General features: G+C 36.4%; 1 protein-coding gene across 2 annotated transcripts in view; it reads left to right on the top strand.

The window, feature by feature from the left end:
- Positions 1-23279, top strand: part of ERICH3 (glutamate rich 3) — a 113852-nt gene that overhangs the window by 70678 nt on the left and 19895 nt on the right. For both annotated transcript variants that reach the window (XM_028513390.2, XM_036026293.1), the window contains 2 exons: positions 8172-8467; positions 14170-14406. In XM_028513390.2, the coding sequence (XP_028369191.2) occupies positions 8172-8467; positions 14170-14406 (533 nt within the window). The remainder of the gene's footprint in view (positions 1-8171; positions 8468-14169; positions 14407-23279) is intronic.

Raw genomic sequence — 23279 nt, 5'->3', positions numbered from 1 at the left:
GTTCCTTTCCTTATCATGCTTTAAGTTCTGTTTCTGGGGTGAAAGAGGAAGGATTCCCATTTCCTCTTAGGAACTGGTTTTGGATTAAGCCCTAAAATTCGTACAAGCATTTGGTTTATAAGATTGGATAGTATAGGTTATACATTTTCAAGCTGTGACTGCATTGTGCTGTGGCCCAAATATCATTCTTAAGCCCCTAATTTTAGCCTCAGGCATAATAAAATAAATGCACGATAAAAGTCAGCTTTGATTGTTGTTTGTCAACTTTGATGTTGAATATTGTGTTTGAAATTAGGGGACTTCCTTACAAGCTTTCTTTAATTTTTTTTTCTGAAAGTCCTCGTAAAGAATTGACTATATGCCAAGCTGGAACTCAGCAGTGAACCAACCAAAGTACCTCCCCCCATGGAGTCTGTTTTAATGGGGAAGGAGCAAATATCCCAGTAAACTAATTAACATATATCAGATGGTACTGAGCATGAAGAACACAAAACAGGGTAAGGGAGACATAGGTCACTAGTGAGGACAAAATAAGGGATGGAGTGATGACAGGAGATGAGGTCAGAGAGACAAGGGGGCCAGGTAATGCGGGACCGAAGGTCAGAGCAGGACTTTGACTTTTATTCTGAGAATGACACAAAGCTTCTGTGGTAAGTTTTGCGCAATGGCCTATCATGATTTGGCAGTAGCTCCTATGGCAAAAATAAATGAGGGAGGTTGGGGGAAAGGTAGAAACTACTTTAGTCCAGAGCAGAGAGAGAATGTTAGAAACAGAAGTGACTGTGTTCTGCATGTATTTTGAAGACAGAGTTTACAGCATTTATTTATGGGCTGGATATAGGTTATAGGATAAAGAGCAGAGTCAAAGATGATTGAAAAGTTTTTCACTTGAAGAACTGGAAAGATGTCCAGTTAACTGTACTATGATGGGGAGGATTGTGGAAAAAAACAGGTTTCAAAGTGGAATGAAGAGGTTTTGGTTTTGAGCAAATTAAGTTTAAGATATCCATAGGTTCCGATATGAGGTCCAAGCTGGAAATATAAATTTGAGAATAGTTTGCATATATATGACATTTAAATCATAAGATGGGATGAGATTGCTTAAGAATTTAATGCAGATAGAGAAGATGCCTGAGTAATGAGCTCCAGGTCACTCCAGTTCAAAAACGAGGATGATAAAGGGGAGCAAGCAAAAAGCCTAAGAAGGAAAGCCAGTGATTAGAAAGAGAAGTTAAAGAATGATGTATAAAACAGGAAATGAATAAAACATATGAAAAGAAAGACATGACCAACATGGTTGAATCTATAGATAAATTAAGTAAATGAAGAATGAGAATTGAGCATGATTTGGTAATGTGTTGGTTATTGTTGACCTTGGGACAAGTTATAGTGGAGTGATAGGCATGCAAGTTTCACTGGAGTGGGTTTAAGACATAATTGGAAATGAGCGAAGGCCAGAGGATATAGATAAGTATTTGTATAAAGGGTAGAAATTGGGTGGCAGCAAGGTAGGAGGATGTTGGGGTCAGAGGGGTCATTTTATTTTTTAAGAAGGAAGTTAGTATAATATGGTTATTGGCTGATAGGACTAATACACTAGAGAATAAAAAAATTGATACTATAGAGGGAAAAAATTGATAAAACATGAATGGCATAGAGGAAGAAATTGCTGGGGCACCGTGCTGGGGTGGATGAGAAGAGGTGGGATCCAGGGCTCAAGCAGAGGTGTTAACCTCAGAGGAGAAGAAACATTGTAACAAGAGGTGGAAAAATGGCATAAGGAATAGAGAGAGAGGTAAGTTGGTGGATGTGTTTAGACAAACTGGAAGGCCTCTGCTGATTGTTTCTATTTTTTTAGTCAAACAAGAATTTATCTGTGAAGTTGAGGCTGGAAGAGGAGGGATTTGGAGGGTTTAGGAGAGAGGTGAGGTGTGAAAGTGTCATCCAGTAAGTGGGAGAGTGCATGGTCTCAGACAATATAATAGGATTGCCCGAGTGTACTTAGGACCCACCGGAAGTTGCTTTTCTGTTCCAATTCAAGTTTTCTTCCTGCATATTTGTGGGCAGCTCATTTAACAAATGTCTCTTTAAGTCTTAGGAGAGCTAATGAGCTTATATACACAACCATCCATGTGTAAACATATTGCATTCTTTGGGAGGTGCTATGTAAATTTAAGCTGTAAATGTTTGGTCCTAAACACTTTCTGTGGGGGTTTAACAATCAATTCCAAAATCTGATTGATGTCTTCTCTTTTCCAATGCAACACTCACTGGCCTCTGTGCACTTCTTTACATGATTTCACTAGTCTCTAGCTTCTTTCTTTGAGCTTTTCAAATAACAGTAGCAAGTAGCTATGATATTAAAGAGTAAGTCCTATTACCCTCAGCTGAAAGTCACAGTTCTTATAGTCACTGGTTTTCTTTTTAAATTTAATTATTATTTTCTTAAACTCTAAACGACGTTTTAATTTAACCTCTTGACTCCCTTCACCCATTTTCTGTTTTTTGTTAGCTTCATTATCATTTCTTCAAACAAAATCTGTAAATGTCCAAAGTAGAACAGTGTGGTGTCATTTGATATCTGCCTGCTGCAGACCAGGTGACAGTGGAGGCAGACTGGTTTAATGGGGGCAGGGATGGATGGGTGGGTGAGTGCTGGCTCCTTGCCCGTCTGGCCCTGCCACCTGAGTGCCACTCTGACACCAGGCTGCAGAGCTCCAGTGACAGTGGAGAACTACCCTGAAGGAGACTGATGTTACTTGTAATATTGAATAACCTTTGTTTTTTATTGTCACATCCATAATACTTTTACTCATTTTAAGGGCTGTCCATTAATTCTTCCAATTTGTTAAAAATGAAATTAATTTTAATTCACTTAAAAAGTAGTTGTCCTTGGAAGTTTTATTCTGATAAAATAAAACAGCAGGGAATTCCAGTACTAAAAATGATTAGGAATTACCTGCTTAAGGTTCTCATAAAACAAGGAAAGCTCAGCTGTGGTCCCTTCTGAAGTGTTGCGGTTCAACCATTGTACTTACCTCATAGTCGTGGGAACTGCTCGAAGAGGCCTGGTAGTTATTTTCAGTTACCAGAGTGAAACACAGAAAGGAGAATTGCCCTACCAAATAGAAAGCAGAGAGCTTGGAGCTCAAGTAATCAACACCTCAAATTATACTCCGAAGTCAACTAGGTAGTCAGTGAGGAGGAGAGCACAGATGTTACTCACTTTGTTTGTCCAATTCCCTTAAGCAGATGGGCAATAAAAAGTCTGTGCATGCAGTAGGGAGGCATCAAAGCATCTACACATTCACAACGTAAACTTAAAGTAACAGCATATGAGAGGCTCCAAATCAATGGATTTGATGTTGCCATGGATAAGGGAAGAACAGCTTGAACAGAAGGCAATGCAGGTAGTCATATTCTGTGAAGATTCACGACACCTTTATTTTACGGAAAACAATGTGCTAAGTGCATCATCATGGTAGTTATGTATTTATCATGCTTAATGTGAGTGAGGGAAGTGCACTCATCTCATTTCTTACAACCTGAGAGGTACTTTGAGCGCAGATCCTTCTAGTTTTGTTTCACGGACTGGAGGGCGGGGGTGGGGTCGTACTCAAAAGTGAAGTGACATAACTAAGTTCTCATATTTGCTTCTTGACAGAATTCCTATGCTGTTGCTAGATTGCAGATAGCTGAAATTCAGTGAATATTGAATTTAAGAAATTGCCATTAATGAACAAACAAAATATAGCCAAAGACACTGAAATAGAGAACAGGCTGACAGTGACCAGAGTGGAGACGGGAGGGAATTTCAGGGGAGAATGGGAAGGGTTTACAGGAACAAATATAAAGGACACATGGACAAAAACTAGGGGAGGTGGAAATGGGAGGGAGGTGGGGAGGGATGGGTGGGTGGGCTGGGATGGGAGTAAAGGACAGAAAACTGTACTTGAACAATGATTAAAATTAAAAAAAGTTCTGGTAGTTTCTTGATGGAATCTTGGGGGTTCTTTATATATAGTATCATGTCATCTGCAAATAAAGACAGTTTTACTTCCTCTTTTCTGGAAAAAAAAAGATTGCCATTGGATTTGATTCACATTGAGGCAATTGTTAAATTTTACACATTATTTCTTTTCTTCCTGTACTGACAAGTCTCTACTGCATTCTAATCTCTTTTCACCTCCCCCCCCACCCCCCCCGCTGCTCCCGTTTGATCCAGTTCCCTGATAATCATGTGACCTGTAGACAAAGAGAGGAGTTATTTCTAGAGGAGAAGGACTGTGGAGGTTGATTTGCGCCCAAGCCCTTTTTACAGATCATGGATTATCTCTAGATCTTGGTGAAAACTTCTCCAGATTCTGTTAATTTGCTTGTGTAGCTAGTCATCTGAGAGAACTATATCTGTAATCTAACAATATTTTTGTACTTTAATGTGAGTTCCTGGGGTTTAACAGTCCTGAGCTGGAATCCTGCTCCATCATTGACCTGCAGGCTGAGCTTCAGCACGTCAAGGAACCCTTTTAGCCTTCAATTCCTCATTGAAAAGCAGTGTGATGATAGTTCTTAATTTATCAGTGGTGTAACAAATCTGGTAAAATAATGCATATATGGTACATAGCAAAGAGCTTGACACAGAGGGAGTGCTCTGTAATCTTATTATAATTATCATTTTATTAATGTATGTATTGTCATTATTGGAATTCTTATTTTGGTATTAATGAAAGATAGGATAAAAGCTATGGGAGAAATTATTTATGTGACTTGTAATTGATTTGAGTATTTTTCAAATGTCTTAATACATGCAGATTATCTGCTTGGTTCACCAGATTTGACTTTGAATAACTTTATGGCCTCTACAAATTATTGCCATCTGTAAAGAACAAAGCTTAGTGCCAATAAAAATCACCAAAGATTGTGGTACAGGTTTCAAAGGCCATTCTTCTTTTAATTTTTATTAAAATATTTGATATTGTTTATTTGATATTTTTATATAAATGGAATTATGTTTTATACACTTTGTGCCTGACATTCTTTTATTGTTAAGTTCAGTTACAGTTGTCCCCATTTTTCCCCCAGTTGCTCCCCTCTGCCCCATCCCACCCCACTCCCAAAGACAATTCCTACCCCATTGTCCTTGTCCATGGGTCCTTTGTACATGTTCCTTGACTTGACTGTTACCTCTGATCTTTCCTCTGTTATCCCCTTTCCCCCTCCTTTCTGGTCACTGCCAGTTTATTCTTTATTTCCATGTCTCTGGTTCTTTTTTATTTGTTTGTTTTGTTGATTAGGCTTCACTTATAGGTGAGATCATATGGTATTTGTCTTTTGCCACCTGGCTTATTTCACTTAGCATAATGCTATCCAGTTCCATCCATGCTGTTGTGAAGGGTAGGAGTTCTTCCTTTCTGCTGTGTAGTATTCCATCATGTAAATGTACCATAGTTTTTTGATCCACTCATTTACCGATGGGCACCTAGGTTGCTTGCAGTGCTTGGCTGTTGTAAATTGTGCTGCTATGAACATTGGGGTGCATAGGTTCCTAGGATATAATCCCAGTAGTGGAATTGCCAGATCAAAAGGCAGTTACATTTTTCATTTTCTGAGGAAATTCCATACTGTTTTTCACAGTAGCTATACCAGTCTTCATTCCCACCAACAGTGCACTAGGGTTCACTTTTCTCCCATATCCTCTCCAATACTTGTTGTTTGTTGATTTGTTTATGATGGCCATTTTGACTAGTGTGAAGTGGTATCTCATTGTGGTTTTAATTTGCATCTCTCTGATGGCTAGTGATGCTAAGCATCCTTCTGTGTGCCTGTGGGCCCTTGGCATGTCTTCCTTGGAGAAGTGTCTGTTCAGGTCCTTTGCCCATTTTTAATTGAATTCTTTATCTTTTTGGTGTGGAGTTGTGTGAGTTCTTTGTATATTTTGGAGATCAAATCCTTGTTTGAAGTATCATTGGAAAATATATTTTCCCATATAGCTGGCTCACTTTTTATTTTAATACTGTTTTCTTTAGCTGTGCAGAAGCTTTTTAATTTTATGTAGTCCCATTTGTTTATTCTTTCCTTTAAATACCTTGCTTTAGAGGTCATATTGGTGAAAATATTGCTGCATGGGATATCTGAAATTTTCCTGCCTCTGTTCTTCTCTAGGACTTTTATGGTGTCATGACTTATATTTAAGTCTTTTATCCACCTCAAGTTTATTTTGGTGTATGGTGTAATTTGGTAGTCTATTTTCATTTTTTTTGCATGTATCTGTCCAGATCTCCCAACACCAATTATTGAAGAGGCTATTTTTACTCCATTTTATGGTCCTGACCTTTTTGTCAAATATTAATTAACCATAGAGACTTGGGTTTATTTTTGGGCTCTCTATTCTGTTCCATTGATCTATGTGTCTGTTATTCTGCCAGTACCAGACTATTTTGATTACAGTGGCCTTGTGACATAGTTTGATATCAGGTATTGTGATCCTTCTTACTTTGTTTTTTTTTTCTCAAAATGGCTGAGGCTATTTGTGGTCATTTATGGCTCTATGTAAATTTTTGAAATGTTCTATATCTGTGAAATATGTCATTGGTATTTTAATAGGGACCATGTTGAATCTATAAATTACTTTGGGTAGTATGGACATTTTTAATGATGTTAATTCTTCCAGTTCATGAACACAGTATACACTTCCTTTGATTTCTAAATATGGGCTTTGTCTGGTTAAAGGCTTGTCAATTTTGTTTATCTTTTCAAAGAACCAGTTTCTGGGTTTATTGATTCTTTGAATTGTTCTTTTAGTCTCTATGTCATTCAATTCTGCTTTGATCTTGATTATTTCCTTCCTTCTACTTTCTCTGGGCTTTGTTTGTAGTGTAGTGTTAGGTTGTTTATTTAAAAATTTTCTATCTTTTTTAGGTAGGCCTGTATTGCTATGAACTTCCCTCTCAGGACTACCTTTGCTGTGTCCCATAGGTTTTAGGCTTTTGTGGGTTCATTTTCATTTGTTTCCAGAAACTTTTTGATTTCTTCCTTGATCTTGTTAATCCAGTTATTGTTTAATAATATTATTCAGTCTCTGTGAATTTGACTGTTTTTGAGTTTTTTTCCCTTAGGTTGGTTTCTAGTTTCAAGCCATCGCTATGTGAGAAAATGCTTGATATGATTTCAGTTTTCTTGAATTCACTGAGGCTTGTTTTGTGTTCTATCATGTGGTCTATCTTTGAGAATGTTCCATGTGCATTTGAAAAGAATGTATATTTATCTTCTTTGGGGTGAAAAGTTCTGTATATATCAGTTAAGTCCACTTGATTTAGGGTGTTATTCAGTACCATGATATCCTTGTTGCATCTTTGTTTGGAAGATCTGTCCATTGTTGACAGTAGGATGTTAAAATTTCATAGTATAAGTGTGTTTTTGTTTACATCTTTCTTGAAGTCTTCCAAGATTTTCTTTATATATTTGGGTACTTCTATTTTGGGTGCATATAACTTTACAATGTTTATGTCTTCTTGATGAATTCTTCCCTTCAGTATTATGAAGTGACCTTCTCTCTCTTTTTATGGCCTCAAAGGCCATTTTAAAAGTAATAATGACTATTATATTAAAATAAACTGAAGGTTCCTGAGGTGTTTATTTAAAGGGTACAATATGTGACTGTATGTTTCTTAAAAAAATCAACCATGTTTGTTTAGAGTCAGCCTTGCATGTACTCTTTTGTTGTTGTGTTGTTGGAATAATGAATTACCAAAGACTGAATGGCATCTTTTTTCTTCTGATTATTTTTATTTTAGTTTCTCTGTGTTTGTAAACCTGAATGTTCTTTTATCACATAATCCATATTTAAGGACTTGAATGATGTACATGTATTGAACTCTGTTATAAGGACAATAATATGCTTTAAAGCACTACTTTTAGTTTGGGACTAAATTTCTTATTGTTGTTTTCTTGTTTATTATTGTGGGTAAAATTACTAAGAATTTGTTCTGCTCATTATAAGATTTTAGTATTAATAAAAAGTTTACTTTTAGTTAATGATGTATACTTTAATAAAATATTTATTATTACATTTATTACAAGAATATATAAAGATAAGCAATTTAAAAAAACTTTGAAGTCCCACTGTCTATATACACAGGTTGATAAACACCATATCTTCATATTTTTCATAGGTGCATTATTGCAATGGGCCTTGACAAAAAACTAACTTCACCGAGACTGAAGAAACAAATAAGTGTTGATAAAGGAGAGGAACTGAAGAAGGGTGAGGGGAAACTGGGGAAGGATAGAGCATACATGAAGACAAGAAGAAATGAGATGGAGGGGAGCAAAAGCTCTGCTTCAGGCTTTTTTTCAGCTGAAGAAGGAAAAACAGGGGTTGAAGAAGTGCGGACTGCTGTAGAAGAAATGAAACATAAAGGAAAACAACATGTTTGGGAAGATGACCAGGAAAATATATATAAATATGGTAAGGTAACTAATGATACAGGGTTCTTTTGTTGTTACTGCTGTTGTTCTTTTGCTTAAGTCTTTAACATGTAATTATCAAAATTTGCAAAACTATGCACTGTGTGATATTATTCAGTTATGGTGTTTAGGTAATTCTGTTCCATGCTAGGAATCCCTGACCACCTTCTTCCACTGTTTTGCCTGGAACCCTGTGTCACCAGCCTCTAGAGGGGTTGAAGGTGCTTGTGAAGGGGAGAAGGGGAAGGGGAGTTTATGTCTGTGTGTGTGAGCCAGAGGCTCTATTCAGTTCTGCATAGAGAGACCATTCTGACCAAATAGAATTTGCTTCTTTTGTGTGTGTGTGTTTGAATGTATTTGCTCTGGTGATATTGATGCTTTGGCATGAGGTAGGCACAATCTGTATGATTATATGGAGGTAGAGTATTCCATAACTAGGAGCAGCTGACATAGGCTTAGGGTCCTAGACTCTACTCGTCAACCTTTTTGTTTTCTTATTCTCCTTTCCTCTCCCCTCTCTACCCTTCCCCTGTTTTCCCCTCACTTCCTTTCCCTATTCCCTCCACTCCTCTACCTGTTACTCTTCCTCCTTCTTCCTCTTCACTTCTCCCTCCCCCTCTTTTCTTCTCCTTCTTCTTTTTCTTCTCCTCCCTCTCTTCCTCCTCTTCTCTCTCTCCCTCTTTCTCCTCACACTCACATTTGTAAACATAGTAGTAATAATAACAGTAATAAAAGGGCCAGGCAGTGATCACTGAGCCAAGTACTTTCCTCACACTGTGTCATTTTATCCTCATCATTTCATGTGGTAGATATTATTATTACCTCCATTTTACAAGTTGGGAAACTACAGTTCAGACAGACATGCAGAGAAAAAGTAACAGAACTAGGATTCAAACTGTAGGAAAGGAAAAACTGTTTTCTCTCTACTCATCTTAGGTTCATTGGCTGGGTTCTTATAAATTAGATTGACAAAAGAGATTAACAAGGGAAAAACTAGCATAAATTTATTAGCGTGCACATCACACATACCCATGGTAGCACTCAGAACTGAGTAATTGAAAGGAGTGGTTAGAACTCAGGTTTATATGGCTCGTTAGCAAAAGAACAATATATTTTTAGTGAAGTGACAAGACAAAGGAAAAGGACTTTGAGCTTCTAGGGGCAGCAAATTGTGGGAAGGTAAATATACAAGGTCTGTCCAGAAGGTATTCACCATGTAATATAGAAAATAGAGACATTTATTGAAGAAGGTACAAGAAGCGTTGTACATAAGACAATGATGCCTCAGTTCCCTTTAAAGTAGACACTTTGGGACCTCACACAGTTCTCCCAATTACCATTAGCTGTCCCCCTCCCCCATCATATTTTCCTGAATCTCATTGATGGTCTTAAATTTCTTCTTTCAAAGGTGATTTTAATTTTGGAAAAAGCAAGACATTGCAGGGTGCCAAATCTGGGCTGTAATAAGGCTGAGTCATCTGGGTGATTTGATCTTTCACCAAAAAACTATATGAGATGTGATGCATGAGCAGGCACATTGTTGTGATGAAGCTACCAATCTTCAGTTGTCTATAGCTGCAGCCTTGGCCTTCTGAATCATCTGAATAGTTTCCGCAGAGGAATGTTTAAGCTTAATGCAAAACTTGAGGCAGATTCATTGCTCTACTTGCTCAGTCATTTTGGATGTGATGGACACACAGTGCACATGCTCACTTAGTGATGTCTACCACCCCCACTGACTGGTATAGTGAAGTTGTCATCATTCACACATGTGCATTCTAGCCAACTCTCCTGGGCTGCCAGGTTATATCCATGTCAGGCAAACTGCTCTTGTTATATTAACAATGGCTGGATTTTTTTTGGATGGACCTTATGTGGGGAACTAATAATTGACAAATTCTAGTTTTATTGGGGTTTGTTATGTTGATTCCTCTGGTGCATATCTGGAGTAATAAGGGCATAGAGTTGTCTCCTATGATTAACTCTGTACTTTCTGCTAGAGAGGCAAGAGAGACACCTTCATAAATTTATGTTCTGCTTTTAGGCAAATAGGGGAGGGAAGGAAGCTTTTCTTGTATCTACTACTTCTCAGTGACCTTTGGCTCAAGATAATCCTTATACCAAAATTGTGTATTTTGGGGTGGCATACTCTGCCACTCTTCAACACCCAGGCTTGTCTGATTCAAAGCTCAGACTTTCAAACAGTGTCCAACTTTCTATTCTGCCTAAGCTATCCTTGATGTTACCTGGTTATGGGTGATACATCCAAAGGATCAGAAATGGAACTGCCTGTGCCCCTTTTATACCCAGAAGACAAAGGCTGGACTAGATAGGAGTGCTAGCCATGACCTGTGAAAGAGCTGGCATCAGGAAAAGGCACATCCTTGGTATCTTCTTCCTCACCTCCTCTTGTTGCTACATGGGCTTCAGTAATCCAAGAAAGTAATCACAGAACGGGTAGAGCACTGGATTCTATGCCTCTTTATTATAGAAAAAAGTGGCTATCTTCAAAAAGATTTCACTTACAGTGCTTGGACCCAGTTACCTCTCTCTCTCTCTCTCTCTGATCCCTTCTAGTCTTTTATTATCATCTTAGACTGAGAATTTAGAAATATCTATGGCAACAACAATAGCAGAGAGATTAACAAATGGGATGCATTTTAACTTTCTCATCTGTTTTAACTTTCAAGACTTGTAGGTTTATCAAAGTCATGTTCAGTAGAGGCTTTTCATTTTCTTCATTTATTTTCTCTTAAACCAACATGGCCAGTACTTTGCATAGCATACTTTATGCCTATAATACAGCTTTTCCAAGATCTTTCTTCTGTGTTGGCTAGTTAATGGACTTTAATTGCTCATTTCCATTAAAAAAAAAAAGAAAGAAGCAGCAGCGGCTAGGCTTCAGCTCTCTGCAGAACAGTCGCTGATGGGAAGGGCAGCGAGAAGCTGGAATGGAGGTCAGTGAGGGTGGGTTGCAGCTGGATTGATGTTGACCTCATGTTGACTCGCTTCCTCATTAGTGAGGATGGTAAACAGCAAACTAATTAAATTCTCAGAAAGAAGGATGATGAGATGGGGGAGAAAAAGAAATCATGAAAAGGAATCCAGAAAGCATGCCACCAATTCATGCATATTGAAAACACGTCAGTAGATGACACAAAGGCATGCTTTGAGCTGTAATGCTCATGGAGGGTTCTGTGGTTAATGGGAGACTGATATTTAGATATGATAGTGGTGGGTAAAATGAAGCCAGGGCAGCCTTAAAGTTCATACTTTGGGAAGAAACACAGAAGCTCCTGCAGAATAGGATGCAGGGGTTATTCTTGTAGTTCACAACATTTTCCTTCAACTTTATGCTCTGCTTTAATAACACAACTGTAATTGTGGTAACTGTACATCTCTGATTTTAATCAGGTGCTTCCATTAAAGTATATAGAGCACATACTGTATGTAATTTCTCTTGTCCAATGACCAGCTCCCTTCACCCTCCCCCCCCCAATCATAATCATTATTACTGCTAATGCCTAATACTGATTGAGCACCTACTGGCTTTGGCACTGTACTAAGCATGTTTCGAGGTTTACTGCTTTTAATACCACAGCTTTGTGAGGCAGATTACCTAAGTCACATACCTAGTGAGTGTTTAAACTGGGACTTGGGCTCAGGACTGCAGGACTCCAAAACCCTCCTGTTTCCCCATTGATGGAATTAATACTATCTAATACTATTGATGGAATCACAGCAATTCACTCAGCTCTGTCTAGTCCCCTGCTTATCCTGCGACCAGGAGCAAATATCTGTAATGTGATATTTGTGTGTATATCTCCCTGTGTGTATATTTTGTGGCTAGCTTAAACTTTTTTTGAAGCTTTTCAGAACATCCAAATAACTTTCTGCTCTCCCCCACTATATTCATTGGACGGTATTTCACACAATGAATGGAGTCCTATACAAAAATCCATTATGGTAAAACCCAGTGGTATTGAAACAAACATTACTGGGAACCATGTATATGAACCTCTATGAGTACTGTATCTCATCTGTAAACACATCTTATTTTCTCAACAAAAAGTGGGGATTCCTTGATGGCAAGGATTGTGTTCTCTCCCAATTTTGTCCTTTTGCGCTTAAAGGTTTATTGATTGATAAGTAACCGGGTCAAGTGAAGTATTATCTTATTAGTTGACCTGAAAATTTAAATAAAAATATTTCTATTTATTATATTTCCTGTTTCTTTCATGCAATATAAAACATTTCATGGTTTATATTTTCTTCTTTTTCATTTTCTTGCTTACTTTATAGTTCTGCTTTACAGATACTAATTTGCATTTATTGTTCTTCATATTAAATCTTTAATGAAAACAATCTTGTGATGAATTCTTTTTGCCTTTGTTTTTTAAATTTATTTTTAATTTTTAATTTTTTAATTTTTTTAATTGTTGTTCAAGTACAATTGTTTTCATTTTCCCACCACTCCCCTCAACCCCAGCCATCCCCACTCCCCACCCTTGATCCTACCCCTCTTTGGTTTTGTCCATGGAGGGAATAATGGGGGGAAAAGTAGAAGGGTTTTCAGGAACATGTACAAAGGACATATAGACAAATGTCTTTATTTGTTAAAGTTTCTGATTTCACTTTTCCTCTTACATCTGCCTCATATAGTCTCTGCATTAACAAAGCTTTCCTCATATGCACAGGGCATGCGTTTCTAAATTAAATTTCTTTCATTGGACAGGGTGGATAGATTTTGAGTAATTACTCGAGAGGAAAAGAAACCAGAATATTTAATAATTAAAACATACAAAAATAGGGAAATCTTTACTTTCCCTGTAATTTTCATTTTAAAGATAATTGTTTATTTGCTTAATTGGTTCTGCATGAAATCCTTTTGCTCTCTATCCTTGGCATGTTGTCATTTTCAGATTGTTAGTTTTTGGTGAAAGAAAAAGGGTAACAATTAAATATGAAAGGTGAAAATTTATAACCACAAGGGACAGCTGGAGTTGATATGAGGTGACAGTTTTCTTTTTCTGCTACAGATTTGTTGCACCTCTGTAGGGAATGAAGCAAATTAGTGGCTGTACTAATTTTTACTCTTGAAATATAAGTGTTTCATTGATTGTAAGGATGAATAATGTAAATGATTGCAACCCTGGCTTAGGTATAAAGCCTTCATAATGCCTTTTCTTGATGTCCATTGGTTCTCAAAGAATATGCTTTATACAGTGTGACTTCTCAGGGCCTTTGGCCTTGATTAATTAAATTTTCCACTTCACTATTCATTAACTTAATATCCAAATATTTTGAACATTTTTCATATGAAATATGACCTCACTGGATCTCCAAATTAACTGTCATTATTATGATACCGTTCTCTTCCTTTTTAATTTATTTCTAACCTATTGTTTTCTATCAACTTCTTCTCTTGTCCATTTTGTTTATTATTAGATGATGATGTCCTTCTGTAAATGAACTCCGTTAAGCTTGTCATTTGGAACTTCATTTCTTTTGTGTTCTTATACATGTAATTGATTGCATTCTTTGATCATTTGCTGTTAGTTTTCCACTTCCACTAATTATTTAAAAAAGAAGTGAAGAAAGACCCAGAAAAAAAGAGGAATGGAGTCAAAGATCTCATTAAGGTGAAATGGGTTAACTACGGGGATTCCATTTTCATTGTCATAGAGATTTTTACTTTTTCAGAGTATGAAGAAGATTTTGAAGTAGAGGAGGAGAAACAAGATGGGAAGGCTAACCAAGAAGGATGGGCTGATGATCAAATGAATGGAATGTCAAAGTCACCCTCAGATGATGAAAAAGATCATTTAGACCCTGAAAAAGAAAGTGTAACCTTATCCCAGAAGGCACCAGATGCTGATGACAGTGTGAAAGATGAGGCTGATGGATGCTCTGAGAGTGAATCGGAAGAGGATAAACAAGGCAAGTTGTTTAGCTTATCATATGACATAGACTGTTAGAAGCGTGCATACTAATTTTCTTTTCCTTATATTTAATGATATAGTCTTTTAAGGGAATATTTAGAGCATGGATTTATAACCAGAAGATGCTGACTAATCAGTCTTCTGTAAGATACCAGATTATAGAGTCACTCTTTAATCATTCTTCTTTCCTTGGTTTGCTAAGGTTTTTCAGCAGGATGTCAGGTAAAACTTGTAGTGACATATCTTCTGTTTACCTAGAGAATTATTATTATTTTTTAATCCTAAACTATCCTTCCTTACATAAGACATACATATGTACACATACACTCACTTGCACACACACACAATTTTGTGGCTTTGGAAAAATGAAAAGTATCTTATATTCAACTAAAGAAAAAGGTGAAGATTCCTGTCTTAGGTTCATGTTTTTTTCTCCACTTAGCTCAAGCACAAAATGCTGGCATATTAGTTTCATGAAAGGGTTAACTCTCTTGGCAAAGGTGGCCTCTGCACAATCTTCAAGCCTAAAAACATCTGAATAGTCACAAGGAAAAACACAGGTCTTTTTGGGTAGAGAAAGAAACCCTCAACTGAGATACATCTCAAATTTTTGAGACTTTTAAAAGCTTTATTTCACCAAAATAATGTCCAATCAAGAAAAGAACCCATTTACTTTAAACCAAAGAACGAGGTCACATTATGTCATTTTGAATTACTCTTCATTTTCCCCATTTTTTCACCTCTCAATTTTTTCTATGTAAAATCTCAAAAATTTGAATTTAAGGACTGTATCAGGATAATATAAGAGTAAACTAAGTAATCAAGAAAACCCCAACAAATATTTATATTTCCACTCTCTTATATTTCCACTCTCTTCAAGAAAGAATTCCAGCAAACCTGTTCTGAAGTTTCATGCACACATATACTGGCAATAAAGTAAGGAGCAGCAGTTAGAATAAAAAAGATAATTTTACTAAGAACCATAGAGAAGATCATGACTATGCTTGAACTAAACTTTCTAACACAGTAAAGAGTGAAGCACAATGTGAACATTTAGAATATTATCTGTCAGTAAACTTGAAAACAAGATTTTTTCTAACTCTTATTGGAGTTGAAAGAACCAGTCAAGATTAATGATAAAACACTGAAATACTTTTTGTAATGTCTTAAACTGGACCTTTTCTAGAGATTCTCTTAATAATTACATGTTATGTTTTTAGGTGTGCCTAATATATGTCTTTTCTCAATTTGAATGTGAATATTGGATTTAAGTTTATAGTCCTACATGATGTAGAGAAAGTTAGAAAGTCTGTGGAAAAGTGACTTCACCTGACTCAAATTTTAAAGAAACTACACACACAAGTGACTTGAACCTGGAAAAGGATTGAAAATGAAAGAGTGTGTGCATGTAAATATAACTGGTTGAAAATTCAAAGGACTCAATTTTTAATTTCCTCAGTAATGATGGGAAATTATCAACCATTGGTTTCATAAAGATTAAGTACATTCATTTAATATGCAGTCATCTGGGATTATTTTTGTGCTACATAATCACCTAGCTTTCTTGGGATCAAATGGATTTTTTTCTGAGATGCAGTCATTATTATTTATCTTTACATTCAAACATATGATGTAGGCAGTACTTGGATCTTCCTTGAGGGAAGCTTTTTAATATTTAAATCTGTAATTATCAAATAACTGACAATGATATGTAAGCTTAACACCGAAACACCATTTGCATATAAATAATTGGAACCCTGTGTTTGGAAAGCCATTCTATGGCTATTGTTAATTAAGATCATATTTTGTGCTAAGCATTGTACTTAATATTTTACATGAATTATCTGATTTACCTCAAATGACCTGGAAAAGGAGGCACTCTTTCTTTTTATCTCTGTTTTACAAATAAATAAACTTGAAAGCGGTGACATTAAGCAACTCACACAGCCAATAAATGGTGGAACCAAGACACAAGCATTACCCAACTTCAGAGCCTAAATTTTGAAAAAACAATATCATGTTTCTCCAAATCAGAAAATCTCCACTTATCTAAAATTAAAGTACACCTCCCCCCAATAAAAGGATTATGCATTGTTAAGAATAAACATTTTAGAGGAATTTATCTTGAGCTCTTTTTCTTTAGTCTTTGTATTTATTTTTTGTTTGTTTTTAAACAGAGGAAATATGAATGGACATTTTCTAATTCTACCCAAGTTTATCTCTCTCCTCCCTGGATGGACTACCTTTTGTTCAATTCCAGCTCATCCCCTCCTCTTCTTCCTCATCTGCTTCCGTGACCTTCACTGAGATCTTTATCTTATGAAACTCCATCACTTAGTAGTTCATTTTTCATTTATTGTTTCTTGTGTGTGAAATTTTCCTCCTCAAAGTGATTATACAAGCTAATAGCACATAAATTAATTACTCTATGAAATCCAAGATTGTGTGTTATTTTTTATTTTCCTCACAGAGGTGATTAATGAAGAAAATTTTATAAATATTAAGCAATCACTTGATTTTTTTAACACTAAGAATACTGAGGTACTTTTGTTAGTGCTATAATATCTAGCTACATTTAGGTTATATGATTATTACTGGAATTTTATTGAAACAATCTTTGCTGCATTATATAGATATAAAATATAGAGCATTTTAAATAGATATGTAATAAAAGCTATTAGAACATATAAAATCTAGTCCATAAGTGTTGATAAATTTAAGAGCCAATAAATTGGTTAATGATTTTATTTTGTTGTTTCGATAATGATGTTAATAAGCTATCTTTGTAGAGCTCCTTTGCATCTTTGTTATTTGCCTTAATAACAAAGGCAAATAACAGTTGGACATTATTCTGAGACAAAGTATCATCATTTATTACTCTTCCTTTTCTCTACCTCAGGCTTATTTATTTTTCCACCCTTTTATTTAGATAACCTGATCTAATGTTATTTTAAAAACATACATTTTAGTGCATGGAATATCAGAATTATATATTTCATCCAGCAAACAAATAGCACATATTAAAAATTATAATGGTGTAATAGATTCCTTGGAACACTCTATTGAAAAGCCAGATCTAATTTTGTCTTCAAAAATGTAAGAGGTGTGTTGTGACCACTGAATCCCAGACATCGGTACATCCTTTTTATTGACATGATTAAGAATCTTGCTCTTAGTATTTGGATGTCTTTCATTTGAACCTGCCTGAACCTGTTCCCAGAGGGCAAACAATTGCCCAGACTGTCACTCTTGTGACAAGTTGGCCCCATTTAAACCACTAGCTAACAATTGCACTGCCTGCCTTGATGAATACACTGTGCTAAAGAGCCCATGAGTGATAGAGTGCTGGGGACTGAGAGCTGACTCAGAAAAGACCCTGGTTTTAGGAATGATGGGTGAGACTTCCCATCATTTAAAAAGGAGGACAGCTTCCTTTTCTCTGCATTTGTGTTAGCAACTCCAGCTGCTAATTCACCAGTTGAAAATATGTTGTCATAGATGAATGTTATGAGGTTGAAGGAAAAGTGTCATGTCATTGAGAATGTACTTTCATTCTTTTACAGACACTTTGGATGATAGTGCCTGTGGGTAAGAGGGAAAGACTAAGAAGCTCCTTTTTAAAAAAAGAAGTGAGAGGGGTTGGGGAGTGTGGAGACAAAATTTGTTCCCAGAATACAAAGAAAAGAACTTAAAACTAAAACAAGTGTTTTTCTAGCAAAAAAGAACACTTCCCTTGTGCTATTTTCCAGTCTGTTGAAGAAGTAGGCCGAATTGAAATGTAAATCCCAGAGTCACAAAAATATTCCGTGTACTTGACTTACAGACTGCAAAAATCTCTCTCTTCATTCCTTTATTTATGGGCTTGAAGAGACACATAGGAGAGAAGGCTGCTCTTTCTATGTGAAATTATACATGCTATGAAACCATACTCCGTGAACTTCAGAGTAACTTGTCTGCTCCTAGGGTCAGAAGAGATTAAGGGAAGATTGGAGGAGGCCTTCTGGCCAAAGTCTAAATGTGTGATTTTTGCATGATTAGCCAAACTTTAATTTTTCTTAATGGTAAGAATTTCTTAATCTATTTTTACTCTTCAATTGATGAAATAGGAAGTCATGGTAAATATCTAAATATGGCATCATCTTTTAGTTTCACATGATATACTTTTCCATGAGGTATTTCTTCATAATTTTGAATCTGCTTTGTACATAGCAAAGACACTGCCCAGGCACCCAATAGAATCTTGTAGAATGCAAAGCTGATGGACTAGATTAACAAGTAAATGTGAAAATATTTAGGCAGTAGCACAATGTGACACATGATTTGATTATATTCTCAGTATTTTAGGTGTTTGTTTTAATGCTTACAAAGAGCAATTAAAAGTAAATATGGAGGAACTTTTAAACTTTCTTTTTCTCTTCTTCTTACTATATCTACATTTACCTACAGATATTTATTCTTAAAAGGTAATGTATATATTTGTCTCATTGATGAAATAAGTAATGAATGATCAATATGAGAACATATGCCCTCCTATAATACAAGTAACTAGTTAATATTCATAGATGGAGTTTCATGATTTCTATTTGTATGTTCATTAAGCATATACTCATTTGAAAATATTTATTGAGTGCAAAGCACTTGTCTAATTAGGTATTACTATACATGAAAATGCTGACTGAACCACAGCATCTATATAAAATATAAACAGATTTTTATGGACATGAATATAATCAGGATAGAAGTATTAATACAAGTAATAGTGTACTGTACATTGATATGTCATAGTTAATTTGAAGAAAATAGGAACAGCCTTTGTGCAGATTTGGTTGCAAACCCTGGGACTAAGGAATGGGAAAGAGAGACATTATTCACACTAGAGCTCAGAAGAGTATTGAGACCACTGAGTTGGGATACATGGTATATCACTGAGGATCTAAATGTTTAACTGAGTTTATGTACTTGAGTTTGTACACTTAAATTAAGGTGTCTGTATGGGCTTCAAGCTATTAACCAAAAACAAAGTAGTTAAAATTAAGACACTGATGGAGGGAATGGTGAATTTAAACTGTAACTGTGGTAAATTTAAACTGTGGTAAAATCATGCATGGTCCATGCTAGGGGGTGAAGAAATAATTGTAAACTAAGGTTAGGATATATAATTGGTTCAAAAAAGACAATATGGTTTCTGAATTTAATAAGAATATAATAGCAGCTTCTGAGAGGGCTATTTTTGGTTGCTGTTAGGATGAACAAACACCTTAATGAACACGTGCAGTTGATCTGTTGTGCTCATGCAAAGGAAGCAATGTCCATCTGGAGCAGGGGAGAGACCTGGCCTGCCTTTCCCTTCACTGTAGCTTCAATACCTAGATCATTGCTTGACACATAGGAAGTGCTCAACATGTATTTAGTGAGTGAATCTATGTAAATGGCTTGGAAGGTGAAGGACAAGTCAGAACCTCAGTTATGAAAAGGGAAGGGAGACTTTATACTGAATTTGCTGAGCAGGAGTAGTAGTGACTGTGGACGTGTGGGTGGTTGGTGCGTTTGGTCAGGTATATGAGGTCTGTTGAGAAGGTGAAGGTATCCAGCCATATAATATAAAAAACAGAGACATATATTGAAGAAAATACAAGATACAAGAAACATTGTATGTAGGGCAATGATGCCTCAGTCCCCTTCAAAGTAGGCACCTTGGGACCTCACACAGTTCTCCCAATCTCCATCAGCTGCCTTGTCATATTTTCCTGAATCTCACTGATAGTCTGATATCTCTTCCCTTTCAAAGGTGATTTTAATTTTAAGAAAAAACAGAAGTCACAGGGTGCCAAATCTGGGTTGTAGTGGGGCTGAGTCACCTGGGTGATTTGATGTTTTTCCAAAATGTTTTGCATGAGACATGATGCATACACAGGCATGATGTTGTGATGAAGCTGCCAATCACCAGTTGTCTGTAGCTGCAGCCCTCTGAATCATCCACATAGGTTATGTGGAGGAATGTTCAAGCTTAACACAAAATTTGACGCAAATTTGTTGCTCTCCTCGCTCAACCATTTTGAATGTGATGGCCACACTGAACACATGCTTATTCAACAGCATCTACTGCCCCCACTGACTAGCACAGGGAAGTCGTCATTGTTTATGCATATGCATTCCAGTCCACTCTCCTTGGTGGTTACATCAATGTCACACACACGGTTCTGCCATATTCACAATGGCTGGACTTTTTCTTGACAGGCCTTGTTGTATATCAAATTAGGTAGACAAGGAAGTATCAACAATGGAGATTACTGTTTTGTGCATGTGTGTTGTGTCTTTATAATTTTTGTGATTGCCCACTCAGTATTAAGTTACAAGTAACTAAATGATGTAAATCTTCATACGCAAAGTATCATGGTCAGAATTATAAGTCATAATGGTTTTGACAGCTACCTTTTGCTTTATATTCGTATTCTGAGTGTTTTCAATGGACTCTGTCAGGGTTTTAGAGTAGTGAAAAAATTAAGAATGATCACCAGAGATATAAAAGGGAGGACAGACTATGAATTCCAAGTTCTGATACTCTGAAGAGAACTATTTTTCATTTGTCATCCTTGGGTGGGAAACAGTGGAAAGTTAGCCAAGAGAAGCAATGGTGGGTCCATGACAGTAGGTTCTCTCTGTTTCAAGGCCATTTGGCATATGGAGGGGTATCGGTTTTACTGCAGTGGGTCATTGCAAAAAAAGTGTTTTACAGATATTGCTATTTTCTAGCTAATGCACCTTGGGTATTATTTAAATACTCTGGGCCTTATGTTCTAGAAGATCTAGAACACTCTATAAAAAGAAGATAAATAACTATTCCATGGGATTAAATGAGATGCTTATAAAGTTTTTACTTGATTATTTGGTATAAGTAGGTATATAATTATGATCCAGGTTTATCTTTTTTCCTTAATACCTGTTAACAGCAATTTTACTCTTAATATATAATATACAGGGTGACATCATAAGAAATATATTTATTGAAATATATTTAACTTGTATAATTTTATTCAGGGGAAAAACTAAAAGTCATAAAGAAATCATTCTTTGATTAGGTCATATTTTTGTCATGCAATTTCTGCAATGACTTATGGAGAGCAAGTAGAATAACCTCAACTTTACAGCCAAGCCACTAGAGAAATTAAGCAGTACCACCAAAATCAAAGCTAAGAAGTATCGAAGTCAAAGTTTGAAATAGCTAGGTTTGTCTTACAGAAAAACCTGTTATTTTCTCTCAGTCTCATGTTGTGCAAAATAGTGGTCACACAGAAGGAAGAAGTTGTCAATGACATGAAAACAAGACGGTGATGGATTTAGTGACTGGCTGAATGGAGAGAGAGAAAAGTCAGAGATCCTGCTTAGGACATGGGTAGGGGGCACCAAACTTGCTGACTTTGGCCAAGGGCTCAGGCCACAGGCACACATCATTTCTTTACCATGAAGACCAAGAGCAGGTTCTTTCAGCATCACAGAGGGACCACTGGGGAGACAAATGGAATTGGGTGTGAAGTGGAGCTGGTTACCAATGTACCGCTGAGATCAATTTTTCTCTCCTAATGACAGAAATGTTTACATATGTGTTCTCAAAGTTCCTTTATATGTGAAACTCCTCTATATAAAGCTTGCTTTTATTTCTAAGAGGACAAATAAAATTAGTGTCGAAAATCCAATTCCATGGCCTTAAAACATTTTGAGCATTTTTTGTAGGCAGAGTCTGTATGAAAATGAAAGTAAGAAATGAGCATGAAACAAAATTATACAATGAGGTTAGGGAGAAATTTGAAAACTGAAATGAGTTTAGGTAGAAGATCAAATACCCTTGCCATTTCGAGGTCATTCATTCTACTAAGGGCGAACTCAAAATTGAACTAGAGTGTGTTTCAGCCTTTTGAAATGAAACAATCCAATTAATAAAGTCTACTAAAGAAATATAGGGAAGCACTCATTTTTTATTATGTGAACAGCCCTCAGAGCCAAAGGGGAAGCCACCATGACAATATGAAGAGAATAAACATAAATATTTTTGGAAGTTCAGAACAAGTATGACATTGTGCCCTAGCTAATTGTACCATTAATGAAAGCCCCTGATCAAACCACTGGCAAACAGAAGTTGTTTTTCATTAAAAACAAAACAAATGTGAGATGCTTAAGAGGGGGGGAGGTCATAGTCTCTAAAGTTTCTGATGTAGTGCAAGTAAGATAGAGAACAGCAGTCTGTGATCTGCTCCCTTCCCTACAGAGAGACGGCATACTCAGATTTCATACAATGGTGATAAAGAATGAGAGGCTAAAGTCTGTGATTCCTTTGAGAAACAGTGGTCTTCTGGTACCTGTCAAGGTAGTTGGGAGATAAAAATAAATGGAATTGTACTTAAGAGGTTCTGTTGCTCACAGGCTTTTCAGAGTTTGGTTTTTACTGCTGTGTAGCATCTCTTGAATCTTTGTGGAAACTCTGATGTGTCCCTGAGACTATATTTAAAATGCTAAGACCTGTCATGGAGAGCTGTTGGGGTTGGAGGAACCGAGGGAAGAGGATAAGAGTTAAGACAGTTATTTCTTCCCTTAATCTTTATGTCAACTGCTACAGCCATCTGTGCAGCTGCCAAGCAAAAATGAAAGAAACCAAAAAAAAAAAAAAAAAGGGTAGGGTGCACACAGAGAAGAGAAAATAAGAAAGCTAGGCAACATGTGAGTGCAGGATACTTCATCTGAAAATACATTCTATCAAAAACAATTACAGACACACATATATTAGTGAAGAACTCAAAAACGAGTTTGCAGGGCTCTGGTCTACAGCAGTGTATGCAGTGACTTTTTAGGCTGAGAATCTTTGTTATTGAGATTTGG

Source organism: Phyllostomus discolor, chromosome 5 (assembly GCF_004126475.2).
Source record: "Phyllostomus discolor isolate MPI-MPIP mPhyDis1 chromosome 5, mPhyDis1.pri.v3, whole genome shotgun sequence".
Classification (NCBI taxonomy): Eukaryota; Metazoa; Chordata; class Mammalia; order Chiroptera; family Phyllostomidae; genus Phyllostomus; species Phyllostomus discolor.
This window is presented reverse-complemented; position numbering and strand designations above follow the sequence as displayed.